Source organism: Bubalus kerabau, chromosome 7 (assembly GCF_029407905.1).
Source record: "Bubalus kerabau isolate K-KA32 ecotype Philippines breed swamp buffalo chromosome 7, PCC_UOA_SB_1v2, whole genome shotgun sequence".
NCBI classification, from domain to species: Eukaryota; Metazoa; Chordata; class Mammalia; order Artiodactyla; family Bovidae; genus Bubalus; species Bubalus kerabau.
In genome coordinates, this window is record NC_073630.1 from 115909983 (window position 1) to 115936207 (window position 26225).

General features: G+C 45.4%; 1 protein-coding gene across 7 annotated transcripts in view; it reads right to left on the reverse strand.

The window, feature by feature from the left end:
- Window positions 1-1034: 1034 nt before the first annotated feature.
- The window catches only part of LDB2 (LIM domain binding 2), a 453308-nt gene continuing 428117 nt past the window's right edge, over window positions 1035-26225 (reverse strand). The window contains exons 6-8 of one of the 7 annotated variants that reach the window (XM_055589162.1): window positions 12255-12378; window positions 8295-8437; window positions 1035-2385 (exon numbers count right to left, since the gene is read on the reverse strand). In XM_055589162.1, coding sequence (XP_055445137.1) covers window positions 2155-2385; window positions 8295-8437; window positions 12255-12378 — 498 coding nt within the window. In that variant the 3' untranslated portion in view covers window positions 1035-2154. Of the gene's footprint in view, window positions 2645-4684; window positions 5668-8288; window positions 8441-12254; window positions 12379-26225 lie in introns of those variants that run through there. The other 6 variants (XM_055589160.1, XM_055589161.1, XM_055589159.1 and 3 more) reach the window with 6 other exon arrangements.

The window sequence follows — 26225 nt, forward strand, 5'->3', positions numbered from 1 at the left end:
GCTGAGTTTCGAGGGTTAGATAACTCTGTGCCCCAAGCCTTCCCCTGCACCATGGACCAGGCTCAGGAAGTAGGCTTCCTGAGTTCGCAGCTTTCCTACCTCTTTCCTCTTCTGCCTCTTCCCCCCTCCACTCCCTTAAAGATTTTTTTTTTTAACTGAAAAAGATCCCCTCAGTAACTCTGTGCTCCGAATTTTGGTCTCAGGTTCTGCTTCTGGGAATCTCAACCTAAGAGACACACTCTCCCTTCTCTTCTCTTTTTCAAGCCCTTCTTTTCCAGAACTGGCTGAGATGATCTATTACTATGGCCTGGCACTTTATACACACCCAGTTAATGCTAACAGATTTCTTCTCTCATCTTCCTCATTCGAACAGAGTAGACAAATGTGGCGAAAGTTCTTGAAACCCAAAGTCCTCAAATGAATTTTCCATAATCTTTGTATAATAAGCTTTTTAGAAAAATAGGCAAGTGGGAGCACTGATTTATAAAAAATGGGGAGATGAAGGCCTAGTTGGTGGATCTGTGAGGATTAGCTGAAATAAAGGCTCTTCTGTCCATGGAATTCTCCAGGCAAGAATACTGGAGTGGGTTGCCATTCCCTTCTCCAGGGGATCTTCTCGACCCAGGGATAGAATCTGGGTATCCTGCATTACAGACAGATTTTTCACTGTCTGAGCTCTCAGGGAAGCCCGAAGTAATGTCTGTGGACCTTAAATTGAGATGCTTGGTACAGAGTAAGCACTCCGTGAGTGGAAGCCGCTGCCCTTGTCCAGCCACAGGGAGCGAGGTCAATCCTTGCTTTCCAATCCCTGTGTCTGCGGCCAGCAGAGTGCCCAGCTCAGAGAAGGCACCCCTGTGTTTGCCCAAGTAAACTGCAGTGAGTGTGGAAGAAACTGTAGTTTATAAAGATGAGGCGTTTTCACAGTCCCACTCCGTGTGGGATTTGGGTCATAAATCCATGCTCAGTACTTCTCATCATCGTGGGCAGATTTCTCTGCCGGGATCACAGATATGCAGACTCCTTTGCTTTGGTCGTTAACACAGTTTATTATTGGCACACTTATCAGTAAAGCATACATAAAATACAGCTGTTTTATAACACACGAGCCACTGTGTCTTTACATGGATAGAGGAACATATTAATATGCGAATGGAAAAATTAGTTCTTTTATAAAGTTTCACATAAATACACTGGGATTGCCCCCAAGGGAAAGTCCCCATAAAAGAACCAGGTGAGGGCTTTACAAAATATTATACAGGAAATATACTATGAAGAGAAACAACAGTCAACTCAGATACAATAAAAAAAAGAAACCCAGAAGTTTCAGATTTATTAAACTGCCCACAAAATTAATGGATTACATGGCTTGAAAATATTTGGATCAACAGCAATTTTACAAACAAATACATTCTCAAGGGGCCAGGTGTCTTTCTTTATGTAAAAATCTGCCTTGGTGTCTCTGATGACAAAAAGACATTTCTTGTTTCTGCACTCGGGCTCGATTGAACCAACTCGGGCTCGAGGACCAACTGACATTAGCTTGGCCATAAATTACCCTGCTGGGCCCTCTTTGCTGTTGCCCAGTGAAAGAAAAGGTGAAAGAGAGAGAAAAAAAAAATAAAGGTACGTTTAAATTACTTTTCAAAAGCGGATTTTTTTTCCTTTTCTTTTTTTACTGAAACAAGAAACTCTCAGATGCAAGTCAAAAAGCAGAAAATATTTTACAATATTAAAAAGTCATCTGTAGTTGGATTCGGCATAGAATGGGATCCTGAGCACTGAGGGTTTACTGACAACATGGCCTTCGTTGGATGGTTGGATGCGGGGTTGGCGAAGGGAAATTAACAAACATGGTTCAAACTGAGCCAGGAGAAGCGTTAGCATTTGCTCTTGTTTTAATTATCATCAGTGCCAGTATCTGTGTTACCTGCGAAGGCCTCCAGGGAGGGGTCATGGAAGTTTATTCGGAATGGTCCTCTCAATTTAAAAAAAAAAAAAAAGGAAGAAAGACACTCAGATCATTGTGGTTTAGAAATCAGTATTTGCGTGGCAAAGTTTTAACGTCTTGCTCCTTCCTCTCCTGTAAGTAAGGATCTGAAATAGTGAGCGTGACCCACGGGGGCTATGGACAGTGGATTCTGGAGCCGGTCACTCTTACTGGGAAGCCTGGGGCTGGGGGTTCTCTGATTTGGTCTCCTGAGTGGCCGGAGGTTTACTGTTCCATGGGCTGCTGTTCCCCAGGGCGGGTGAATTGGTGAAGTCTTCCTCGTCGTCCATGCCGTTGGCCGCATCATACTGCGTGTTTTCTAATCTAGTGATTAGCCTTTCGTCCTCGTCCCCAAACTCACCTCCCATCAGAGTTGGCTCTCCTACCACCATCACATCCTGTGAACAGCAGCTGACATTATTACAGGGAACCTTGGGAGAGAGAAGCCCACTTAAAACACTAGCGGGAGGAGGCGCTGGGGGACCTGGGTCAGACACACCGTGTCCTGTACACCGGGGCCAAGTCTCGGTGTCGGGGGGGCCAAGACGCATATTGGATTTCTACAGGAAATAAACATCGCCTCCTGACGGGAGCGACCACGCGAGTTTATGTCCTTAGCGTGCAGCCTGACACCGGAGAACGAGCAATGCTAGCAATCTGCAGAAATAAAAAAATGGATTTTTCAAAATTAAAAAAATCCACGCTTTGCAACTTGCCGACACTGGGGACTTTTGAGAGGGCAGTGGGCGCTGTGCGAGACCTCGGAAACGCCACCACTTTTACTGAGGGTCTCGGGACGGCTTTGCAAACGACTGAGAACAGCAGCCAACGCCGGGGAGGAGGCGGCTCTGCCGTCTTCACGCAACTCATTCCAAACGGCATTTTCTCTGTCCCAAGGACGGTATACGTTTTAATTGAAGACAGATCTCTCTTTTTTCCTACTCAGCCAGGCCCTTTTACACAGCCAACATCCTTGACATTCTGCTACTTAATTATGGTAATTAATTTAGGTAAAGTTTTCGATAAAAACAATGTTCACACTGATTTGACAATTTGCATAGCTAATTAAGTCATTAGCAAAAACCTGCTGATTGCCAACAAGCCCTGAATTTACCATCTGTTATTCCATGGTGCCTGTCACCTATCCCCACACAGGCAACCCCACCACCAATCTGGGCAGTAAAGAGAACCAGTCTGTCCAGCTGGTGCCGTTAAAGGAAGATGAAGAGAACTAATGATAATTATATCGATGAAGCTGGTCGTCATCAGAGATGGAAGCGGGCAAGAAGAATCCATCTAATCACTCCTTTAAGTACAAACTGTCCTTCCATGCAAACAAGGAAGGCACGTCCTAGAGCTGGGAGCTTGGCAGAGGCCACCGCTGCAGAGGCTCGAGGACAGGGGAGAAGAAAGCCTACCCAAGGCATGGCTCTGGCCTCTGTGCTCCAAAGGGGCCCTATGGGCCCAATGGCTGAACTGGGCACGGCACAGGGCATCCATCAGGTGGATCCTGCTCTGCCAACTCTGAGCAACAATCTACTTAAGAGTGCCTGACTGCCCTTGGCCTTGGCTGAAGCTGAAACATCAGGGCCAGCCAGATGCTTTTGGAGATATAAGTAAGCATTTGCTGATACGGGTGTGCATTTGCCTTGACAACGGGGCAAATGTTCTTTCCACTGGGGCAAGAGAGGCTGCCCGGGGCAGTCTACGAGTGGAACACTGCCTGTGGTCAGGAGAAAGGTCCAGCTGTCCCTCCAGGGCCCTTCTCAAATTTTGAAGGTGCCCATTGAACTAATCCCTTCGTGACCATCTGCTTTGTTTTGGAATGGAAAACCTTGTTTGTCTGATAGATCGATTCCCCTCGAATTAGAGGGAAGATAATCAATAGGTTTCACACTGTGTTTTCAGACTAATCACTCTTGCGAATTGATAACAAGGATGTTAAAGAGAAATGTCCCAGATGAAGTAAATGGCTCAAAGGTGACCTGAGTAGACTCAGCCTTCGACGTGCCGGCAGGGTATTCAACTATGAGTCCCTAAGAACATCCTTATGATGCCACCAGGAGCCAGACGTGACACTGACTTATAAGAGACTCACAAGGACTCTTGAAATGAGATGTAAAATAGACACAGAGTTCGAGTGTCAAGAAAGCCGATGGGACGTTAAATGGAACAGGGCTTCCACCTGACCCCTTGGGGTGCTGGGGATACAAAAAGCACCCTTCATTGCAGGCCCTCAGGACACTGTGCCTACAGTCAGGAGCAAAGGCAGGAGGCAAGACCAGGTTAAGATGCGGCAGAGCGCCACACGAGGGTGCTCCCCAGCCCGTGACCTGTGTGCGGCACCCTTTGAAGGGCTGGGAAAACACATGCATTAGGTGTCACAGGGCAGGAGCAGAATGTTAGAACTGACGCGTGGGTCTGCATTAGTATTGTGAGTCCAAGGTCAGCGATAGAGGCTGGGGGAATGGGAGGAAGTAAGCATAATTTGGAAACAGAAGAAGCCGACTTAAACGTGATATTAGCCAAGAAGTTCCCAACATTCCAGATGCCTTCACTCTATCAGCAAACAGCAGCCATTCCAGAAAAGTCCTCCAAAAATAGTGATTTGAATCTCTTCAAATGGGGCTCATGCAGGCTCATAGTATGTTTGGTGTATCTTTGTTCCAGGAACAACTGGAAAAAATGCTCAGGCATATTTTGGAGCATCTGAAATTTCAGAGAGATGCCATGTTTGCCTTACTGATTATAAAACATATCCTTAGCCAGATGCATAATCGTGGGTGTATGTATGAGTGTGTGTGCACACGTGTGCATGTGTGAGTGATGAATAGATGGCAAGTTATAATAAAACAGACGTGTGCTAAGGACTTTGTGTGTACCTAGAGGCTTGAGGACAGTTACACAGTTATGCACAGGACTCTAGCTGGGTCTGCTAAACCTCCAGGCTGGGACATGTGTTCTCCACTCAGGTGGGCTTGACTTGCTATCTTCACAAAATGAGTGGAGACATAAGGCACATTTTGCGTGCATGCTCAGTTGCTTCACTTATATCTGATTCTTTGCAACCCCGTGGACTACAGCCCACCAGGCTCCTCTGTCCATGGGATTCTCCAGGCAAGAATACTGGAATGGGTTGCCATGCCCACTTCCAGGGGATCTTCCCAATCCAGGGATCAAACCTTCATCTCTCTTGTCTCCTGCATTGTCAGCCAAGCTCTTTACCACTAGCACCACCTTGGAAGCCCAATGCACATTTGGGGCTCCTTCTAACTGGGGGTGTTGGCATCGTTTTCCCCACACCCCCACAGTCTTTAAAAATCCCCCCACATCATTCAACATCCACAGTGAGAGCTGAACTTCCTGCCCTGTCTTGTGGGACCCCCCCCAGGAGGCAATATTGGTCCACCTGAGAGTAACCCATGTGGTCTCAACTCCCCACAAGGCAGACCCCTCTGCTCCTTGCTGGAGACCCTGGGATGCCACCAGCTGGTGCCCATGTACCTCTTCTCACTAAGCCCGCGAGCGAGGCCCACCAACCTCTGAGGACGGGGAGGGACTCCTTTCAGGGCCCCTCAACGCTTCTCCTTAAACTGGCCAGCAGGGGTCACTGCTGTGGACTGACACGGGTCTCCATCCCTCCCAGGGTTGAGGCTGTGGTTCGGGGTCACTCCTAGCCCCTGCTCTTGGATGGACTGAGAAGCAGAAGCCAAGGATTAAACCCGAGCCCTTGCCGGACACACACGCTGCCGTCCGGCCACTGGGTGGACGACAGCCATGGCCGTGGTAACATGCCCCCCTGTCCGTGTCTTCAGATAGGGCAGCTAAGGCCAACAAGTGGCATTTCTAGTTAAACAGGAACGGGGTGTGAGTGATTCAGGACACACAATAGATGTGATCCTTACGAGCCAGTCGGTGCTTATCATCTGACATCCAACCAGCCGGGGGACCTACAGAAATGGACACGTTTGTCTAACCTGGATGACTTCCCTGTTTCTCTCAGCCATCTCTAAGTTTCACTTAATGAAAACATCCTTCTTTGCACAGTGAGGATACTGCTAACATTCTTCTTGCACTTTCTAATGGTGCCTTGCTCTTCTCCGAAGGGTCTTAACTCACTAAAGACCCTCTCAACACAGGCATCTTCCAGCAAAATGCAATGGTTGGTTGGGAGGACAAGAATGTAGTGGAGTAGAAAAAGTTAGGTGCTCTTTAAAAAAAATTGCAATGCTTCTGACTGGGCCAGGTATGTGAAAATACATGGACAGGTAGATGTTATTCTGTACCCACGGCAGACATCACTAATGAATGGCCTACCACACCCAGTTCAGGCTCAGAACCTTTCTGGGCACTCTACCCTGTGAGTTGACCCCAGGAGACTGAGTTGGCAGGAGAGAAGAAACCTCTTCATCGTCCCTCCTTTAGATAGCGAGCTCTTCAATAACGGAGCTTGGGCATCTTTTGGTCTGGTTTTTTTTTTTTTAATTTTAAATCTTGGGATTACCAACACCTGGTGTAGTGTGGGGCACACAAAAGGAGCTCAGAAAATGCTTGATGAACCGCTCTGAATTCTTGCAGTCCCTGTGCCTTTAAGTAGCTATGTCAGAGTTCCAGAAATCCCTGGAATGTACTTTCAATTGTTTGTGGAAACTAACCACCTTTAGTTTCTAAAACTCTCAGATTAAATGAATGAATAGGCTTCTTGTGTATGCTTTGGGGGCTGATTTTTTTACACCTGGCCATTTTTTTTTCCTATTCATTTTCCATTTAACCAGCAGTGGGTACAACTTACTGGCACCTTAATAAGAAGACTGCTTTTCTCCTTTGATTTCCAGCCCCCTCACTCTTCAGGGATGATAGCCCAGTTAAAAACAGAGGTGACTCTGGTATTATCTAAAGACTGAAATTCCTAACGCTCTTAAAATTAAAATGACACCTACCCCACAGGCTGGCCACTCTCTCATGACCCTTTCTTTTTAATGTACTGGGGAATGGCAACCGTACCCTCTGTCTATGGAGGACAGGAGGAGAGGCCAGATAATTCTCCGATACACTGGTGGGGTTGGGTTTAGCCGAAGAGAACTGACCAATGGGACGTGGGGGCAAGTGGGTGGGGGGTCAGGTTTGAAAGCCACACTTAGAAGTAAGTGGAGAACCTTCTGGAAAGGATGGTCCACTCTCATATGGACAGGAGACACAGCAGGATCAGAACCTGAAGGAGGAGGACCACAACCAAATCCAAGAGGGGAGACGAGTGAGAAAGAGGGGAAAGGTTAAAAAAAACACAACTGCATTGGAGGTGCGAGAAAGGGCACACTCTCAAAGACACAGGATCCAGAGGGCACCTCTGAGGCACCATGAGAGTCCCTGGGTTGGAAGGAAGGACAGCTGAAAGCCTGGTGAGGTGATGTACCAAGGGCGCAGAGAAGGAACACCCGCAGGTCACTGAAGAGGCAAGACAGGCTTCAGGGGACGTGAGAAATTGTCAGTAAAAGTGGCAAGTGGTCTAATTCTGGGATGAGGAATTCAGAGTCTAGAAGGAATCAGGAAGAAGGGAGAGGACTGGGGAAGAAATCAAGAGGAGAGCAAGAAAGGTCCCATCTGCCTGATTTGCCCTTCTGGGGACACCCTCGGCTATCAGTCTCAGAGTTCAAAGAAGCCCCATTCTGAGCGGCCCATTTCCTTCGTCAAGACCCGGAACTGAAAGAAAAGGGTCAAGAGGTCAAGACAGTTCAGACCAAACCTGTGGCTGAACCTCCCTCTAAGCTAATGAAACAGGGAAAGCGAAATCCACTGAGCTGCACTGGCCTTGAGTTAATTACCTGAGTCTTAAGATAAGAGGAGATGCCCATGTCTGGGGTGGGGTGGGCAGGGCTGGGGACAGTCGAATGACAATCTGGAGTCTGAGTGCCAGGAGCTAGCTTTCCAGTGGAACGCAGGGTCCCAGCGATGGTGCCCAGAGCCCCTTATCTGCCACCAGGCACATCGCTCAGTGATATTTTAATTAAACCTTAGGTGACATATCTCCTGTCTGCGACTCTGACGGCATTTTCATTCCTGTCCCGCTGCAGCACAGACTCTGCGTATTGCTTTCTAGTTCCCAGTTTGCAGGGGCTGGTTTTCAGGACAGAGTCCTCCCCCTTCCTCCCAACTCCTGTCCCTGCCTTCCCCTTCCCCCACCCCGCCTCCCGCCTGACCGGCCCAGAAGGTCTTTGCAGCTAAGAGTCTTTTCCGCGGGTCCCCCTGGAATTGGGAGATGGTAAAGGCAGGAATTGCAGCCTAAAAGGAAAGCGAGACTTACAGGTACCTGACTGGACAGACTCAGGTTGGCGGCCGTGGTCTTCTTCTTGCTGCCGGTGCTGTTGGCGGCGTTCCCCGCGCTGCTGTTGGAGGTGCTGCTCGTGGAGTTTTTCCTTTTCCTCCGTTTGGTTGTCGGTTGCCTTGTGGGTTCTGCTGCAATATGGAAAATGGAAGGGGGATCAGTTCCCGGGCGACCACCATGGTCCCTCCAGTGACGCCGTTTTTGTAAACTGAAAAGAGTGGACTATTGACATTTTTCCCCCCGTCTCTTTTAACTTGACAAAACCCAAAAGGAGAAAACTGATGATCTAGTTTTAGTACAAAATGATGGAAACTCTTTTCTTTACCATGTCTATAAAATGATTTGCATTTAATTGTTCTTTCTGATTTCATCTGTATGTCTTGTGCTCAGTCATGTCCGATTGTTTGTGACCCCATGGACTGTAACTCGCCAGGCTCCTCTGTCCCTGGGATTTTCCAGGCAAGAACACTAAAGTGAGTTGCCATTTCCTACTCCAGGCGATCTTTCTAACCCAGGGATTGAACCCAAGTCTCCCCCTTCTGCATTGGCAGGTGGATTCTTTACCATTAGCGCCACCTTGGAAGCCCATCTATATGTCTGGAATCTATGAATAAGTCTTAGGGGTGAGTTATACCACTATCACAATTTGAACTTAAAGTATTATTACCATTATGAATTTTGAGAAAAATTTTTTATGGCCTACCTTATTTTTATAATAAAAGGAGGGCTCTGAGAATCCACCTGCAGTACAGGAGACCTGGGTTCGATCCTTGGGTTGGGAACATCCTCTGGAGAAGGGAAAGGCTACCCACTCCAGTATTCTGGCCTGGAGAATTCCATGGAATGTACAGTCCATGGGGTTGCAAAGAGTTGGACACAACTGAGAGACTTTCATACTATTCACACTGAGATTCCTAGGAATCCTCCAAGGCCTGAGAAAAGTGTGTGTGTGTGTGTGTGTGTGTGTGTGCACTCAGTTGTATCTGAGTCTTTGTGACCCCATGGACTGCAGCCCACCAGGCTTCTCTGTCCATGGAATTTTCCAGGGAAGAGTACTGGAGTGGGTTGCTATTTCCTACTCCAGGATCTTCCCGACCCAGAGACGAAACTTGTAACTCGTGCATTGGCAGGTGGATTCTTTACCACCAGCGCCACCTGTATGAATGTAGTTAAATTAGGGACCCAGTGAGTAACAGCAGCACCTACTGGCCAAGTGTTGTATTGCAGCCAAGCTCTATCACACCTTGAAATGATGAAGCAAAAAGAAGTGTCCATCCAACCAGCCATTGATGTACAACTTGTGGATTCCCAAACTCAGGAGAAATGCCCATGGTTTGCATCCTGGTGTTTAAAGGATGCAACTAACTTGAAAATTCCTGAGGGGAAAATGTCTTAATATGCTATAATCAATATATTAATGAAAGGAAACTAGACCTCTTCCAGAAGGTATAGAAATAGAAAAAAGAAAATTTTTTTTGAACCTGAAGGATGAGGCAAGATCTTATTGGAAGTGTACAGACTTATGGAAATGTGCAGTAAGAAGAATTTCATTTATTTATTATGCACTATGAGCATGACTCAATGTTTTCATATTCCTGATATTTTCTGTCATTATTTTATATGCATAGCAACTCTGTTAGTTAGGTGCTATATAATCTTTGTTTTGAGAATGAGCAACTTTCAGAAGCCTGTTCCAGGCGCTTACTAAATGAATTGGAAATGGTATGTAAGAGCTAACCCTATTCTAGGTCCAGCCCTGATGGGAAGAAGGTAAGCTAGGGCCATATTGGAACTAAGTGAGCGGACCTTTGGCATTTTCTTGAGACATCTTTGCTGCTTCTATTGGACAATGGGGTGAGTTTGTTTTAAGGCTCATTTCAAAGACTACTGGGTCCATCATGTTATTCCTGACTTTTGATGAAGAAGTAGAAGGTTTCTATTTATACAGTATTTTTTCTTTCATAAATATTTTCATCTTAATGTCTGAAGATACTCATCGACAGAGGTCTACTGTCCCTATCCATGGAGAGTTAAGGGTGCTTATTCTGAAGGTTATGGAAACAGGAAACAGAATTGTTCCAACTTAGGCAGCTGGAGGTGAGCTGAGTGGTACAGTCTAAAGTTAAGCGAATACCCCAGTTTTCCCTGACCAGCGTCTTTTTCCTTTGACTTGAAATCTGCTGCTTTTTATAAAAAAAAAATTGTATTTTTTAATGGAATTTTGGGAAAATATGCTTAAAATGTTTGCTCTGTGTTGCTCCTACTGTCATGAACTGAAGACACAAAAACTTATTGTGACATAGGTCTCCACTGATTAGTCTTGTGCTAACTTTGGCAAGCTCTACTTTAAATCTGGGGCCTATTGTATCGAATGGGAATAACAAGAAATATCTCATACCTCACAATAACCCTAGTGAAGATTCAACTAAAAAATAAAGAAAGGTCTGAGAGACTGTGATTTATGACTCTTTTCACACAGTGCTGTAAGCAGAGTGGCTTGGCCAGTGCCTGGCATCTTGTAGGGGCTCAATAAATAGTTGTTGAGTTAATGACTGAATTAATGAATAATATATGAATTATGGGGCTTCCCTGGTGGCTCAGACGGTAAAGAATCTGCCTGCAATGCAGAAGACCCCTGTTCATCCCTGGGTCAGAAAGATCCCCTGGAGAAGGGAAAGGCAACCCACTCCAGTGTTCTTGCCTGGAGAATTCCATGGATGGTGGAGCCTGGTGCGTGACAGTCCAAGGGGTTGCAAAGAGTTAGAGATGACTGAATGACTAACACACACACACACACACATAGACGTCATATGAATTATATGTGCATACATCAGGAAATAGAAGTTTTCAAGACCTGGAGTGAGTGAAATTTTTTCCCCATAAAACCTTATTGATATTGAAAGAGAAAATAAGGCCAATTTAAGCACATTTAATATCTTTGAAAAATAATGTTCTAAATGTCGAAAATTCCCCTAAGATGGAGATGCAGCTATTCTATGTAAAGTAATGCTCATTTTCCCAGCTTTCTAAACATGTGCTTGATTATATTGACTATATCCTCTTCATTTAAAACCCCTGGCCAATTACCAGTGGAAGGTGACCATTATATTTCATGATTCAGAAAGCTATGTGCCTCATGTTAATAATTACTCTTCATAAAAACAATTTTTAGCGAATGGATACATTTTGCTTTTATGATCAATGAGGCTCGGCACAGGCCTGGGAGTGAAAATGTATTAGATAGAAAGACAATTAATGATGACTCAAAGCAGTAATTTCAGAACCCCAGCAGGAGACTACAGTATCTAAAGTGTATCCTAGGGAAGTGGAGAAATGGGGTCTTTTATGTATTCTTTTCATGATCAGAGTACCCTTTGATATTATGTATCGTTAAAAATAGGGCAAAACTTTCTCCCTCCTTCCTTCCCTTTTTTCTTCCATCTATTCCTCCCCCCTCCCTCCCTTCCTTCTTTTTCTCTTCTGCCCATCCCCCCATTTTTCCTTTCTTCTTCCTCCTCCCCCTTTCTTTTCGTAATTTCTACCATTTTTCATTCTTCAAAGGACAAAGAAAACTAAAGTAAGCCATCAGCGGTCACCAAAGTCTTGTCCAGTGGAACGACCACTGGCCTGGGAGACAGTGAACCTTGGTTCCCATCTTGGCTTTATCAACATCTCAGTAACATTAAAGACATCAATTTCCTTCTGTGAGTTTCAGGTCCTCCTAAATCTAGCAAGTGAGGAGACTGTGGAGCATGGTCACCACGTCGAAGAAGGATGTTTGCCCTTCACCAACTCAGTGTCTTTGGATCCAACATCACGGTCAGAACATCCCTTATAAACTACTTGGCCTGATACGTTTATAATCACTCCCTTTTCCTATCCCTTCACGTCCAGAAGCAGCCTCGGAAAAAGCGTGTAGATGGAGAGTGAAGGGCAAGGTCGTACCTGGCGGTGCCACCATCCGCTGCCACTTCTGAAACAAGCAGGTCTTCAGGCAGTCCCGCGGACTGAGGTTGTAAGTTTTATGTCTGGACATCAGTTCTTGCATTGGCTCCAGTATTACACACAACTGCAAGGAGTTCAAAGACAGGGGTTTCACTACTTGATAATATTATTTGCAATAAATAATATTAACAGCCGGAATCCATTTCGAAGCTTAAAGACATTTTTCTTCCCTCCTGCCCACCCCCACCATTTTTTATTTTTTTCTGTATAAGTGTGGAGGAAAAGAAATATTACCAACATTTGATAATGCTCACTGTCTTTACTATCATTTATAATATCATATTACAGCTGAGTGTGATTTACACACACACACACATTTCCCCATGTATTCTAAACTGATGGTTGGGTGGATACACGCAGTTCTATTCTGAAACGACGTGATTCTCTCTGGTTAAAGAAAAAAGCTCTTTCATATTAGCACAGCATGCTCAGATGTCTACTCTAGCTTCTGTTGTTTTTCCTGTTTGCATAACCACACACTGTGAGTTACAATGGCAGTTTATGTAGATTTTGTGGCAGTGAAGGCATCATTCAAGCTTTTGAGAACAAAGTGGTAACTTCAGGTATGTTTTTTGACCCTAATTCTTATAAAAAACCATGATGAACACAACTTCATTTTTATCCACGGGCTCATTTGTATTTTACACAAGATGTGAAAATTGGTAATGGATGGTAATGTATACTCCCACATATATTCAGTGTGGGGTTTTTGCTCTGGTTCTGTACGTAGTCACGCTTCTTGCTTCCTTTAGTTAGACCTTTCAGCTCTACTGCAGTCCAAGACATCTGACGACAAAGATTAATGAATGAAATAAGAAGGTAAATCCAGTTAGGATTGCCCTGGACTTTTCTGAATCCCTTCTCAGTTGGAAGCTTATCAGAACACTGCTGCATTGAGAGAGCTGTTGCTAAGAGGGCAAAGACCACAGCTTGGAACAACGCATCCATTGCTGTTGAAACAACAGCAATACGAACATTGGCAATGCACCTGTGCATGCATGCTAAGTCGCTTCGGTCGTGTTCGACTCTTTGTGACCCCATGGACTGTGGCCCGCCTGGCTCCTCTGTCCATGGGATTCTCCAGGCAAGAATACTGGAGTGAGTTGCCATGCCCTCCTCCAGGGGATCTTTCCCACCCAGGGATTGAACCTGCATCTCTTACATCTCCTGCACTGGCAGGCGGGTTCTTTACTTCTAGTGCCAACCAGAAAGCCCTGGCAATGCACCTACCCGTGTGAAAAGATGTTATTTTATTATGAAAGACAGACTTTCAATCTCCGCCTTCATCCGCCCATCTTTTTTACCACCCTTTCCCTTCTGCCCTGTCTCATCTGAGTATTTCCCTAGAGGCCACACTTCTTATTGCCCACTGGGTTCCCTCAACCTGGAATTCTTCCCTCCTCTCTTCCTGGTTTATGCCCACTCATCCTTGAAGGCAGAGTCCCTTCTTCTGTTATGCCTTTCTCCCCAGGACTGTGCACTTCTTCCCATGTGGGCTGAGCCGAATACCTCTCCAGTTCTCCACAGCACACAGCTCCTTCTGCTCTATGAACTTATTTACATTTTGTAACCATCAGCTTCCAAGTCTCTTCTCTACTTGACTTTGAACTCTTTGAATGCTGAAATGAGACTATGCCTTTTATCTCTGTGTTCCTAGACTTGGCTCAAATGAATGGATGCATTGAAAGAGTGTTTCTCAGAAAGACTGGAAAACCTTTCTATGCCAATGTTCCTCAAAGTCCAAGGCACACTTTTATCAAAATCAGATGAGTTGATTGTTTAAAATGCAGACTTCTGGGCTCTGCCCTTTCTGTTTTACTGAATCTGGAGATGGGGCCCTGAATCTGCATTTAAAAAGAGCATTCCCTCATCTAATTCTGATAAGTATTATCCAAAGCTGAGAGCCACTGCCTTGCAGATGCTGGGTTTTAGCAGAGAGAAATACAGAAGCAAGCCACGCACAGATCTCCAAGGGTTTTCTGCTCAAATTTCCTTCTATTTTCACCGCCCCCACCCTACTTTCCCTCTTCTCAAGTCTAAGCATGATAATCAAAATTGTCGTCATCTAGAAAAATACCTTAGCCCTTCCTAGCTATCAATGATCTAAGCCAAAACCATTAACCCCACTCAAGGGCCAACTGTAATCTCCTTTCATTTGCAGTTTCTTCAGGAAAAGAGACTAAGATTTCAAAGCTTGAGCGACACAGGTACAGTGTGACTCAAAGAGACAAAGTCACTAGTGCGTCAGGCTGCAAAGTAGTGAGATCTGGGTTAGTTCCCATCCATCTTCAATTTCCCTATCTTCCTGTTTACTTGAGAGTCCTTTCTGAAACCTTTTAGAAACAATAGACTGGTTCCAAATTGGGACAGGAGTACATCAAGGCTGTATATTGTCACCCTGCTTATTTAACTTATATGCAGAGTGCATCATGAGAAATGCCGGGCTGGATGAAGCACAAGCTGGAATCAAGATTGCCAGAAGGAATATCAATAACCTCAGATATGTAGATCACACCACACTTATGGCAGAAAGTGAAGAAGAATTAAAGAGCCTCTTGATGAAAGTGAAAGAGGAGAGTGAAAAAGTTGACTTAAAACACAACATTCAAAAAACCAAGACCATGGCATCTGGTCCCATCGCTTCATGGCAAATAGATGGGAAAACAATGGAAACAGTGAAAGACTTTATTTTCTTGGGCTCCAAAATCACTGCAGATGGTGACTGCAGCCATGAAATTAAAAGACGCTTGCTCCTTGGAAGAAAAGTTATGACCAACCTAGACAGCATATTAAAAAGCAGAGACATTACTTTGCCGACAAAAGTCCGTCTAGTCAAAGGTATGGTTTGTCCAGTAGTCATGTATGGATTTGAGAGTTGGACTATAAAGAAAGCTGAGTGCTGAAGAATTGATACTTTTGAACTGTGGTGTTGGAGACTCTTGAGACTCCCTTGGACTGCAAGGAGGTCAAACCAGTCCATCCTAAAGGAAATCAGTCCTGAATATTCATTGGAGGGACTGATGCTGAGGCTGAAACTCCAATACTTGGACCACCTGATGCAAAGAACTGACTCATTGGAGAAAACCCTGATGCTGGTAAAGATTGGAGGGAGGAGAAGGGGATGACAGAGGATGAGATGTTTAGATGGCATCACCAACTCGATGGACATGAATTTGAGCAAGCTCCAAGAGTTGGTGATGGACAGGGAGGCCTGGTGTGCTGCAGTCTATAGGGTCACAAAGAGTCAGACGTGACTGAGTGACTGAACTGAACTGAACTTGAAACCTAAAATGTTAATAAAGAAAAACCTGTGAAAGAGGGAGGGTTCCTATACATTTAAGTCCATATTCTGGTGTGTTTTCCTCCACTAAGTATTCTTTATTGGAAATCAAAATATGTGTGCAAATTATAGACACTCTCAGGTCTTCCCTTGTCACTCATAGCAAACAGAGTGAAAGGTTCCACATCCTCTCTCCACATGGAGATAAGACTGCGTTATCCATCAAAGAACTACTATTAGCTTCAGACAGGGTCAGAAGATATTTGGATCAATTATTAAGTTAGAACAGTAAGAAAAGCTTTCAGAGAAGTTCTAAGGACTGGGAAAACTTTTTCTTTTAATTAAAAAATGTTGTAAAGATTTTAAAACCATTTCCTTGTGGTCAATTCCCATTCTCGAGAAATTGATTTACAGTGGATATAAAAGTTCATGGATGGAGTGGAACGAACATGGACTTAAAAACTGAGAGGTCTAGGTATAATCTTATCCTTGGCTGAAACAATAATAATGCTGGCACTTGGTTTCATCTGTAAAACCATACATATCTCGGACATTTGAAAAAGTTGAGATGATACGCCTTGACACGTAAGTTCAACAAACAGTAGATATTATGATCATATATTAACAAGCACAGCACAGATTGCAAAACAAAGCGCATTTCTATTACGTTAAATCAACAAGCATTTATTGAGTTTCCTCCTAAGTTTCAGGCACTTTGCTTAGGAACTATGAGAGTGATCGGAGAAGGCAATGGCACCCCACTCCAGTACTCTTGCCTGGAAAATCCCACGGACAGAGGAGCTGAGTAGGCTGCAGTCCATGGGGTCGTTAAGCGTTGGACATGACTGAAGTGACTTAGCGGCAGCAGCAGCAGCAGCATGAGACTAAAACACTCTTGGTCCCCAAAATTCAGTCCCTTAAAAATGATTTTAAGTATATTAAGAACACTATCCTATATTTGACTTAGCTGCTTAGAAAATCACAACTTCCTGAAGCAGATAGTTTCATGATTGCAAGTTAGATGGCAAATATTTTTATTGTATGAGAAGTTACCTGTCTGGACCTAGAACGGGTTGTCAGAGTTGAACATGCTAAGAAGTGGAAGAGTTGCATTTATCGTGAGAACTCAGGAGTTCATTTTCTCTTCCTTTTCCCCGCTTTCCTCCTGGGTTTTTGGGCAACGCTTCTTTCAGGTGCTAATCCTCAGGATTTATCCCTTCCCCTTTCATGTAAAAATATCTTCCCATCGCTGTAACTCACCCCAAAGGAATTTGCATCTCTGAATACTAATCAGGAATCCCCAAAGCCGTTTTTCTTCTAGAGGAGGGGTACCAGGCTGGAGAGGCAGCGCGCACCGCCCCTTATTCATGTATGCAAATGAGCCTCCCGGCTCCGGGAGCCAAGCGGGCGCCTCTGCCCGGCTGCGTGCTGTAGATGGCAGAACTAACTCAGACAAAAGCCTCCTTCTCAGGCAGCAAGCCAGTGCGTCTTGGCAACAGCAGAAGCCTGAGGCCTTATGGAATGAGATCGGGAAGATGGTTCGTTGAGTAGGTTCCGGCAGTCACTCGCTAAATCCTTCTGGAGCCAGGATTCCTATTCTCCTTGAGGTCTCAGATCCCCTTGAGGATCTGGTGAAGGCTATGCAGCCCGTCTTCCAAATTTTGCACAAAATATTTGGAGGTTTATAAACCCTTTTACATTCCCATCCATTGACTGTAGGTAAAGAGTCCCCTGTTTGTAATACACATGTACAGACTATGTAAGAGACTATACAAGAAGAGACCGATTTCAAAGGTGCCTTTACCTCCACCTTCCACACACACCACACACACACACACACACACACACACACACACACACCACTCCAACCTCAAATGCATATTAATGGAACTGAGCAGAATAGCAAAGAGTTCTCTGATTTTAAAGAACAACGTTATCTGCAAAGTTGTGTCTGTTCCCAGCCCCGGTCCCCCTGCTCGGAAAGAAAAGATTCAGACAATGACATTTGCAAGACTGCATTAGCCTGCCTGAGTCTGGTCTCCACCTGCGGGGCTGCTGGAGGGGTGAAAGGATCTAAAATAGAAGCAGAGGCTAGGAAACTGAGACTCGACCCTGGCGCTCAGAAGAAGGCAACTTAAGAACGGAGAGACTAGTTTCCCCTACAGAGATGACATAAACTGACTTCCTGACGAAAGAACAGCCACCCAGAATCTGCCTCCATCCTCGAGCCAATGAACTTGTGCCTGGGATGCTGGCTACAGCCCTGCCTGCTTCGCACTCCTTGTCCACGAACACAGCCCGCCTCAAACCCTTAACCGATTTGCTGGCGCTGGCTACAGCATACCGTTCCCTAGCTGCAGTTTCTCCGCTATTCCTGAATACACTCAATTTCTGGTCCTTTGAGCTTGCCTCAGTTTACCTCTTTTTTTTTTTTTTTTTTAAGGTTTCTTGAGGATACTAGGGGAAACCCAGGACATTGTGTGAGGGAACAGGAATCAGCAAGGCCTGAGATCTCTCTGAACAGGAAGCCCCCAAACTGGTATTCATTGCCTGGTCCAGTTAAGATCCCAAAGAAAACCACTGGCCAGCCTGGCAAAGTTCTGAGGATGGCTTTGGCAGACTTAGAGTTTTAGGCTGGGCTTGTGCCCTTGATGCTTCCAATTTCATTTTCTGGGATTATGGCCCAGCACTGACCCTCTGTTACAAAACCCAAACCTATAACCACAGCGATGACTTGCTGAGGGAATGAATGAGTGGGTGGATGGATGAATGCATGTTGAACAGATATCGTGGCCAGATTTACAGCAAAGAGTCATTTGCTAGTGCCAGACAAATTAGGCATTGTCCTCTGGGCTTAGAGGTGATGCATTTGTCCGTTTAATAGATAACTGATTGCCCTGTCTGTGCAGAATGCTTTGCACATGTATACATACATATATGCAATTACTACAGGTCCTGGCTGAGCCAGGTGACCTTAGCTCAGCCCCAGACTCCTGCCTTTTCATAGTAACAAAGAGCCTAGCAAATCTAGACAGCATGTAGTTTTGTTTTATTTAAATATAACAGTTCTCCCAGAGAAATTTGATTCTCTTTAGCCATACATAACTATATACCCGTACTCTTTCTTTTTGCTTATCTCCTGATCTGAACCTGGGAATGGGTGGTGCTTATTAGAGTTGAAAATGAAATGAAATACTAGTCGCTGAGTCATGTTGGACTCTTTGCAACCCCAATACTGTAGCCCGCCAGGCTCCTCCATCCATGGGATTCTCCAGGCAAGAATACTGGAGTGGGTTGCCATTCCCTTCTCCAGGGGATCTTCCCAACCCAGGGACTGAACCATGGTCTCCTGCATTGCAGGGAGATTCTTTACCGTCTGAGCTACCAGGGAAGCCCTGGTGAGTTGGCGCTGGCTTAAAAAGCTGATACCTTGGGACTGGCCTTTGGCTAACTTCCAAAGATGGGTTCTGACCACCAACATTTTAATTCAGTCTTTCCGGATGATGGATGACATGCTCTGAGTTTGAACCACCCACTCTTGGTATAGGGTCATGGTGATCACAGCAGCTCAGGCCATTGCTCATGCTGTTCTTGCCTTAAAGACCTTCTTGGCTCCTTCTCAGTCATCTTAATGGGATATTGGCAAGCTATAGCCAGTGGGTTTACTGTGACCAAGCCTTTGTATTGTCCTGAGCTGCCTCTGTGTTGCAACACCACAGTTGAATAAGTACAACAGAGTCTATGTGACCCATAAACTCCCAAAATATGTACTACCTGGCCATTCCAAGTTTGCTAACTTCTGTCCTAAACCAGTGCTACTCAAAGGAGGTGCTGTGCAAACCATTTGCTATGTGTCCTTGAAGGGATAAGGAGCTCGAGGCAGAGCATAACTCAGTTCATTGCTTCCTTCATTAAGAAAGTCTTGTGTCAAAAAGTAAGTCAGATGAACTAAACAATGTATTCAATAAGGTGGTCGATTCACATTCTAGAGCGAGCTCCTTCTTCTGGTGTGGATCACTAAGAGTTTGCAGTCTGGCCCTGGTCGGCAAACCATATTTGATTCACACAGATTGACTATTAAGGTTCTCCAAGGTCCAGCCCAGAGCTAATATCTGTCTCTGACCATCCTCACTCTCAAAGGACTCTTACATCTGCAGCACTTATTACTAATCTATGTACATCCCAGAGTTTATATTTGCATTGGGAATTTTCCTTTCTTGTGGATTTGTTTCATCGCCTTATCTATGGCAAGCCCTACTCCACTTTTCTCTCTCCTTTATTTAACACGGTATGAGGCATACTCAAATATTTGTTGAGTCATACCTTAATAATCACTGTGGCGTATCTAACCTATGTCTGTCTCTGGAGTATGTACTTGCTATATATTATATCATTAACCCTCACCACTTCCTGCTTCACTTTTAACAGGTGAGAAAACTCAAAGACTCAAAGCCATTAAGTCACCCAGGTTGATATTAAAGAGTGTGATTCTTATAATGTGTCGAAGCTTATACAACCATCTGAGGAGCAGAAAAGAGGCTCATAGTCAAGTCTGCCTGACTCCAGCCCCGCGCTCTGAACTCATTACTGCTCTGCCGTCTACCTCTCTGACTACGAATGGCCTAAGTCTCTGCCAAGATACCAAGTTCCAAGGCTTTCTCTGTCTTTTATATTGTTCCTTGTTATTGTGCAAGGAATAATGCACAGAGAGGTGTGTCTATACGGAGACAAGAGTGATAGAGAGGGGTGCAGGCTTTGGTGCCAGATCCATATGGATTCAAACCCACATGTCTGCCATTTACTACTAGCTGTGTGTTCTTGGCCAAGAACTTCAGCCTCTCTGAACTGCAGTTTCCTCATCTGTAAAATGGGGACACTGACGCTTATCTCTGAAGATTTGTAAGAATACATGTAAATCCTTAATGCAATGCCTGGACTGAGGTGGGTACTCAAAAGATGGAAATTCACATTATGATAAATACTGGCTGCCTCTATGGTGCAGTCCCGCTGAGCCCATAGATCAATGTGTGATGTGATTGGTTAGCTAGTTGGGGAAGTAAATCACCTTATTTCCCTGAGACTTAGGGGCTCCAGATGCTCCAAGGGATGGTAATCAGGCCAATGGTACATGGAAATTTAGTAGCTAATGTTTCTGATAATTGGGCTTCCCTGGTGGCTTAGACAGTAAAGAATCTATCTGCAATGCAGGAGACTCGGGTTTGATTCCTGGGTCTGGAAGATCCCCTGGAGAAGGGAATGGCTACCCACTCAAGGATTCTTAGGGCTTCCCTGGTGACTCAGATGGTAAAGAATCTGCCTGCAGTGCAGGAGACCCAGGTCTCTGATAATAACCCATTTTTAGCGATAAATACAAAATGTTCAAATCCACAGACCAGAGTCCTTTTTTTCTTTTCTGTTTCCCCCAGTAACTTACTCTTCTGGGTAACTCTGAATTAGAAAAATATCAGCGGATAGGGGAGGGCTGGTTAAGAACAAGTTTTTATCTAAGGGTGAAGGAGCCTCTCCTAATTAAGAAACACAACACAAAAAGAGATCTCATATAAAACAATAGAAAAAATATAACTTACAGAATCTAGAAGGAAACAAAACAAGCAGATAATTCCCCTAGAAACAGATAAGAATGAATAACAGGCACCCACAGGAGTAAAACCCACTCTGCCTTCAAGGATGAAAACCAGGGGGAGAGGGGGGAAAGGCTTTCCCTGAGAAGCTGTGCAATTCCAAAACATCAGATTATGATTCGGGTTTATTTCCTGATAGGATTAAAGGTAGATTGATTGTCAAATTCAAAACATCCTCTTTTTTTTTTTTTTTTTTTTAATCTGAAGATTCAACCAGGGGAGCCTTTGCCTTTTCTCAATTGTTTTGCAAATTGATTACTCAGGGAAGTTATCACGTCCGCCAGATATGGGCACCTCTCTGCATGTCTGCACGCTCTGCTCAGTCAGCGGAGGGGGTGCAGAGGACCCCCTCCAGTCTTGGAGGAATGGGAGGGACGGTCCTCTGCCGGAGCAAGGACTCACGCATGTGCATTTCAGAATCTGTGCCTTGACCTCAATTTTGAGGCCACGAGGAAGGTTGCCTCTACGTGACCATGGAGGCCACTGGTTGCTTTTCTGACCCACCCCCAGGGGAGAAGCGCTGGGTTATTTTCCTGAGCTGCAGAGCCAAGCTCAGGGCTGGTTTCTGCTGTACCAGTCAGGCCCATGATGAGATGGGCCAAGATTTCGAATGTTTATTCTCTTTCCTTCGGACCCATGGACTGAATCCCTCCACCCCATTATTTGGCACGGGCACCCCTTCCACGTTGCTCTGGTCATTTGTTTTCTTGTCCTTAGATCCACCCCTTCCTCCCTGCTCTCCTGCAGAGGACAGAACCCTGCATATTATTTCCCAGCTGCTTTTGCCAACTGGCCTCGGGTGAGGTTGGGCCAGTTAAAGGAACCAGGGCAGACTGGGGGGGAAGTGGGTTGAGCTATTTGAGTGGGGCTGCCATAACCAAGGAAGGCAAACCGGGTGGCTTAAAACAACAGAAACTTATTCCTTCTTAGTTCTGGAGGGCGGAAGTCTGAAATCAAGGTGCTAGCAGGGCTGTGCTCCCTCTGAATTTTCTAGGGAAGAAGTTCTCCTTGCATCTTCCATCTTCCGTTGGCCCTGGCTAGCCTTGGTGCTCTTTGGCTTCAGGTTGCATCACTGCAACCTCTGCTTCTGTCTTCGCCTCACCTTCCCCCGCCCCATGTCTCTGTGTTCTTTCCTCTCCTTGCAAAGGCAGTAGTCGTAGGATTTCCAAACAGTCACATCCTGAGGTTGGAGATAAACATGGATATTGGAGGAACATCACTCATGGTACGGCATGGGTAAAGGTAAGTAAGGGTGTTTCTTGTCCTCTCTGAGGTTCAGATGGCCTCTCCAACGGCTGTCACCAAGGTCCATGATGGTCCCAACTTCTACCACGTGGCCTGACAGGAAGCCCTCTTGCCTTTCTTCCCAGGAGGGCAGTAAATAGACTCACGGCGGCCTCATCTTCCCCTGGCGGGTTTTCTAGCTCTAACACTTCTATCAATAGCTTGCCAGCTGTGAGTTTTGTTTTCTAGGATAGATTCTGATTGGCATTCATGGTTTATCAGATATTAGGCCATATCTAAAAGGTGTGTTTTTTCCTGGAAAATTCCATGGACAGAGGAGCCTGGTGGGCTGCAGTCCGTGGGGCCCCTGAGTCGGACATGGCTGAGTGACTGAGCACAGAAAGGCGTGTGGAAGCATCCTGGGTTAGGGGTTAAGCATGCAGCTGTGTCTCTGGTTCAAATGGCAGCTACTTAGTAGTTGGATGACCTTGGGTGGGTTACTTAAGCTCTGAGTGTTTGTTTCTCCATCAGCAAAGTCAGGGTAACAATGGAATCTAATGGTATCTGATTAGGATGTTAGGAGAAACAAGAAAATCCACATAAATTGTATCCCTAGGTTCTAACATGTGGAAAGTGTTCTCTATACATGTTTATTATGATGGGGCTAATTATCAATCTGTGAGGCAGGGGCTTCATGGAAGACATCTGGAAACTTGTCACAACACACCTAGTAAAGTTTAATGGGCGTTCCCTGCTCAGTGTATTAGGCTGGCCAGAAAGTCTGTTTGGGTTTCTCTGTACTGTCTTACAGAAAAACTTGAACAGACTTTTTGGCCAGCCCAATGTATACACATATATACACGCCGGTTAATTATTAGATCTTGGTGATACAATGGATGTTTAAAACGTTCAGTCCACATGCCTTTCCTATAAGTCACTTGCTTTGACCACTGAGGCTTTGCCACAAATATCATATGCATGTGCTCCACTAGCAGCTGTAAATCTGAGAGCACAGGAGCTGGAATGTTTCCAAAGGAAAAACATGACATCTGCCTGGAACTACCCCACCATCATTAATAAATATCTAATGCGTGGTGTCAGTTACCTAGAGGGCTCTGAGCAAATTTTAGGTACATTTAAAAAAATTCTTATTGAGCAATTATTGTGCCCTCAGATGGACCAGGGGGCCTCCCAGGTGGCTCAGTAGAATCACCTGCCAATGCAGGAGACGTGGGTTTGATCCCTGTGTCAGAAAGATGCCCTGGAGAAGGAAATGGCAACCCACTCCAATATTTTTGTCAGGAGAATCCCATGGACACAGGAGCCTGGTGGGCTGCTGTCCACGGACGGGGTCACAAAGAGTTGGACACGACTGAGTAACTGAACATGTACACATACACACAAGCCCTGAAAATAAAGGTCAGGGGCTCAGAATTACTCTAAGAGTCTCTTTATTGTCTGTTACTGTGTTAGGGTTCTCCAGAAAAATACACAGAACTAAGAGGAGATAAGGGTGAGTGTGTGCATGTATTTTAAGGAACTGGCTCATGTGACTCTGGTGGTTAGCAAGTCTGAAATCCATAGTTTCCAGAGCTGAAATCTTAGGCAGGAGTTAAAGCTTCAGTCTCGAGATGGAATTCCCTCTTCTCCAGGAAACTGCAGTTTTGTTTTTAAGAACTTCGACTGATTGGGTGAAGCTCGCCCAACAGTAATCTATTTCACTTAAAGTCAACTGAGGGCTGTTATTGTTCAGTCGCTAAGCTGTGTCAGACTCTTTGTGACCCAGTGGACTGCAGCACGCCAGGCTTCCCTGTCCTTCACTATCTCCTGGAGTTTGCTCAAACTCATGTCGATTGAGACAGTGATGCCATCCAACCATCTCATCCTCTGTTGCCCCCTTCTCCTCCTGCTTCAGTCTGAGGGCTGGATGATCACCAATGCCAACCAGATGCAAATAACTTTACAGCAAACCCTAGATTAGCCTTTGATTAAAAACTGGTACCTTAGCTAATCTGAGCTGAAATGTGACCCCCTCACATTGCTACATTGATGTCTTAACCCCCATTGTGACTATATTTGGAGACAGGGCTTTAGGAGGTCAATAAGGTTAAATGAGCTCGTAAGAGTGGGGTTCAAAACTGACAGATTGGTGGCCTTGTAAGAGGAGGAAGAGACATCACAGATATCTTTCTCTCTCCACGTCCACCATGGACAACAAAGCAAGAGGGAGGCCTCTGCAAACCAGGAAAAGAGCTCTCAGCAGAAAGGGAACCCTGCCAGACCTTGATCTTGGGCTTTCCAGTTTCTAGAACTGTAAGAAAATAGATTTCTATTGTTTAAACCACGTAGTCTGCGGTATTTTGTTAAGGCAGCATGACTGTCTTAGGTCTGCCTGAAAGACACAGAGAACTATCATAGCCTCCCCACTACACTGCAAGGAAGTGGAGATCTGGGAAAAGATAAAATAAAAATCATTTTATTTTTAAAAATAACACCCAGTACCGAGCAACAAGTGTAATATCTGTGGGTGGAATGATTCCTTGAGTCCATGAATACCATCGAATGAAAAACAAAAAGGCAATCAGACATCAGAAAAGGAGTCAGATAATTTTTTAGTTTATTTTTTATCAGAGTACGGAAGCCCCACAATGTGTCAGTTTCTGCTGTACAGCAAAGCAAATCAGCTACATGCAAACCGATATCCCCTCTCTTTTGGATTTCCTTCCCATTTACGTCTCCACAGAGCACTGAGTTCCCTGGGCGATCCAGTAGGCTCTCATCAGTTATCTGTTTTATACATAGTGTCAGCAGGTATCTATGGGTCAGATCTTGCTTCATCCACTTGGTAGTTATAGTAACCGGGGTACCAGGGATGTGGTGGTGAAACAGCAGATATAGCCTCCCTCCCTTGAAGCTTACTGTCTAGATGGGAGACAGATGATAAACAGGAATCCCAAACAGGCTGCATATTATAGAGGAGAGGGGCAAGTGACACCAGGAAAGGTTGCCAGGAGGCACTAATATTTAAGTTGAGATGAGTCAGGAGCCAGCCAGGTGAGAGAATGCAGCCAGGACAAGGGTTAAGGTGAGCATCTCGGGCTGAGGGAATACACATGGGAATGCAAGAGAGAACACAGAACTAGAAACTGAAGCATGATGACGTCTGGGCTGACACGTGTGGGCTACAGTGGACAGGCAGGCAGGGGCCAGGCTCGCCAAGGCCCCAGTTTCCACCCCACAGACAAGCTGGGAGGGGCAACCGATGTGGCCTCCACATATGCTACTTGGCTGAACCCTGATGATAGGTAAACATCACGCTGTTCTTTTACCCGCGATTCCTGAGCCTGGGGAGGGCCTCATCGACATTGGGATGTGGCTGGTAAAACAAAAGCACCAAATGTGCCCAAAGGGAATCACTAGCTGCTTGGGTTCCAGGCAGTGGAGACTGCCCCCCCAACCCCACCAAGCCGATCAGTGTTGATTGCCGCACTGGGAGCATTTGCACCGGTCCATGCGGTTCCTCATTGGAAGGACTGATGCTGAAGCTGAAGCTCCAATACTTTGACCACCTGATGTGAAGAACTGACTCATTGTAAAAGTCCCTGATGCTGGGAAAGATTGAGGGCAGGAGGAGAAGGGGACGATAGAGGATGAGATGGTTGGATGGCATCACCAACTCGATGGACGTGAGTTTGAGCAAGCTCTGGGGGTTGGTGATGGTCAGGGAGGCCTGGCGTGCTGCAGTCCATGGGGTCACAAAGAGTT